This window comes from Myotis davidii, unplaced genomic scaffold (genome assembly GCF_000327345.1).
Source record: "Myotis davidii unplaced genomic scaffold, ASM32734v1 scaffold346, whole genome shotgun sequence".
NCBI lineage: Eukaryota > Metazoa > Chordata > Mammalia > Chiroptera > Vespertilionidae > Myotis > Myotis davidii.
The window spans coordinates 522,912-526,166 of NW_006297386.1; the positions used below are offsets into that span (position 1 = coordinate 522,912).

At 40.0% G+C, this 3,255-nt stretch overlaps 1 protein-coding gene across 1 annotated transcript in view; it reads right to left on the reverse strand.

Moving 5' to 3' along the window:
• The window catches only part of SPX (spexin hormone), a 7,226-nt gene extending 4,407 nt beyond the window's left edge, over positions 1-2,819 (reverse strand). The window contains exons 1-3 of the mRNA XM_015570074.1: positions 836-2,819; positions 363-443; positions 6-161 (exon numbers count right to left, since the gene is read on the reverse strand). Of these exons, the coding sequence (XP_015425560.1) occupies positions 6-161; positions 363-443; positions 836-841 (243 nt within the window). The 5' untranslated portion in view covers positions 842-2,819. The remainder of the gene's footprint in view (positions 1-5; positions 162-362; positions 444-835) is intronic.
• Positions 2,820-3,255: the final 436 nt, after the last annotated feature.

Consider the following 3,255-nt stretch of genomic DNA (forward strand, 5'->3'; position numbering starts at 1 on the left):
TTCCTGAAGGTAACAAACTTGATATTATCCCCTCCCCGCAGCTCTCCATCTAGTCCATGGACCCATGCATCCCCCACGGGAGAGCAAAGCATTTGGAACGTACGTGCGCCCTTCAGGTAAAGCATTGCTTGAGGAGTCCAGTTCCTTCTCTCCAAGAGTCTCTACAACCCGAAAAGAGAAAAGCAGTTAATCAGACATTGCTGCGCAGCCCTCGATTAGAAAAACAAAAAGAAAGGAAGGAAAGGAGGGTGAAGAAACAGAGAAAGGGAAAATAGGAGAGGGAGGGAAAGAAAGAGAAAAGAAGAAGGAAAGAGCATTCAGGAACTTGATTTTCTTTCTGTCTGTCTTTTGCGTTAGCTTACCTGAGGTGCACTGCTGGAGTTTCCCATGAGAGAAAACACCAGGAAAAGAGCCAGGGTTGTTGCTGCCAGACTTCTGAGTCCCTACAAGAAACCACCAATCAAAGAAAGAAAGTCATTGATGTGCCTGTAGGATCTTCTGCTTTCTTTCTTGACGCTCGGACAGTTACCAACTCCTTATTTTTGCTGTGTTCTCTTTTAATACTCAGAATGGGGGCAGGGGTCCCCAGTCTGCCTTTTAATCCCCCAGAGTTCTCTCTTTTTTTTAAAAAAAATATATTTTCATTATTTAATCCAAATGACAAATGTGTGAATAAGTGAATTTTTTTCTTAGTAATATAAAATGAGTCTAATATGTTAAGGAGTATTATTTAAATATCCTCTAAAATGCTTATTAAGTATATAGTAATAGGTAAACTGCTCTGAAGCATTTTATAAAATAGTTTAAAAGTTAAGTAAGTAAAACCATTACTTGCCTTCATGCTCTGCTCCTTTCCAGGACCTGCGAGAACTATAACTTTACCTGTGAGTTTTCCAAGCTTGTTCTGAAGGGGAGGCTTTTAAAGCTTTAGCATCAAGGGCCCCTCCTTGAGGCTTCAGGAGAGGTAGGGAGTCCCCGGGGACTTCATGTCAGTCTTCCAGAGTGAGAGGATCTGATGACTCCTCCAGGAAGGTTCAATAGCAGGAAGTAGAGAAATGATTGATGGGTGGATGCCATGTGTTCAGGTAATGATCACACCAACTGGGAGATATTCTGAAATTACCAGCCTTACTGTCCGTTTTTCCCACTAACTTCCCAGCGTATCATCATCATCATGGTCATCATCATCATCATCTTCTTCTTTATCATCATCATCAAAGAAAATGATTAAGTTTTGGCACAAGCAACACTAAATGAATAAAGTAAGAAAACTTGTTTGGGTAACTAGCTACAAGCTATCACTGATGACGAATGATGAATCATTTCGGCAGCAATGAAAAGGTTAGGGAATCTCAATGGAATTTGACATCGGTTATTCATTTTCTCGAATGCCTGCGATGCATTAGACATTCCTCCATTTAATTCAAGGGACACAGCCAGGCATCAGAGACACAGTCTCTGCTTTAATCAAGCTTACCTTTTAGTCAGGGGAGAAACACTCTAAACTAGTAAACAGGTAAACAAGGTAATTACAGGACGTTTTAAATGCATTATGAAGTAAAAGTAAGCAACATGAGGTAAAGTAAGTGGTAGGAAGGTAAAAATAGAGGGAGGGATCTGGAAGGTTAAGGTGGAATCAGAGATGGGTTAAGTTGGAGAATTAGTATTATATGCATAAGAAAGTAAAGCAACATCTTGGGATGGGAAAGAACTAGGCTTATTTGAGGAATAGGAAGGAAGCCAATGGAGTGAAAGTTGTGTGGGTAATGGCACGGCACTTTGAAATGAGATTGGAGAGGAAGAAATGGGCCAGTTCATTTAGGAACATGGTTGTAAGCAAGGGATGATGATGGTTTTGCCCTGACTGGTTTGGCTTAGTGGATAGAGCGTCGGCCTGTGGACTGAAGGGTCCCAGATTTGATTCTGGTCAAGGGCATAAAAAAAAAAAAAAGAAAGAAAAAAAAAGCAAGGGATGATGATGGTTTAGGTTTGGGTGGTATTTGCAGGGAATGAAGAGCTATACATGAATTTGGGGTGCAGGTTGGAGGTAGAAAATAGAGCTTGGTGGGATATGAGAGTATGACAAAAATAAATCAAGGATGATTCTGAGGTTTTTAGCTTAAACACTGGGTGAATGATGAAACCATATATTGAAGCTGGAGAGACTTCTTAAGGAAGCAGTTCAGAGAGGGAACTTAAGAGCTGTCTTTTGGGCATATTAAAATTAAAATGTATGTTAGACATCCAAGTAGAAGTGGGAAGTAGGCAATTGGAAATGCAAAACTTTATAGAGTTCAGCAAAGAGGTCATCAACCTATCGATATTTTTCTGAAGACAGGAATTATCAGACTTCAGAATTTTAAGAATTCTATGAATTTTAAGGCAGGAAAAAGATTGGGATTGAATGATAACACTTAGGGAGTGAATGAAGTTAAAGAAGAGAGGCAAAGATAGAGCTATGAAAATAAATATGCAGAGAATGAGCAGAGGGAGAGTCAGTAAGAAAGTTGAGGTGAAGCAATCAGAAAGAAAGGAGGAAATTCCAGGAGACAAAAAATCCAGGAAACTATCCATTATGTTGAAAGGTCAAACTAGATGAGAGCTGAGAAGTGTATACTGGATTTGTTTTTGAGGACATAAACTAGATTGGATTGGGATGGAAGTGAATAAGATATGAGGACATAAAGACAAGTGTGGACAACTTCTTTCAGGAATTTCACTAAAAGGGGGAAAGGAAAAATGAATCTTTTTAAAAGATAAGATACTTGAGTGTGGTGGAAGTATTATTTTTGGGGGGCTCAGTAATATCTGAACCCTTTCACTTTCATCAGGTAGGATGTGGGCACATGATTCAGGCTTCACCAATCAGAAATACTCACTAGATGAGCAATCTGGAGATAGGATGAAAGCAAGTGAGGTCATGAGAAACACTGTTACAGTGGGGTTGTATGAATTATGGAATTGGGACTCTTGGTGGGAAGCAGAGACTTTTTTTTTCTATTGTAGAAGCTGAAAGTGCCAGATCCTCACTTTCCCAGCCTCCCTATCAGGTAGGATGTGGGCACATGATTCAGACTCCACCAATCAGATATACTCACCTAGATGAGCAATCTGGAGAGAGGTCATGAGAAACACTGTTACAGTGGGGTTGTAGTAAGCTTGAATTGGTGGGGGAAATACTGCCTACAACACTAATAGCAAATTCCAAGATGGTGTTACCACCTGTCGGGTCTTTATAATGAAGTCCTTTTGCTC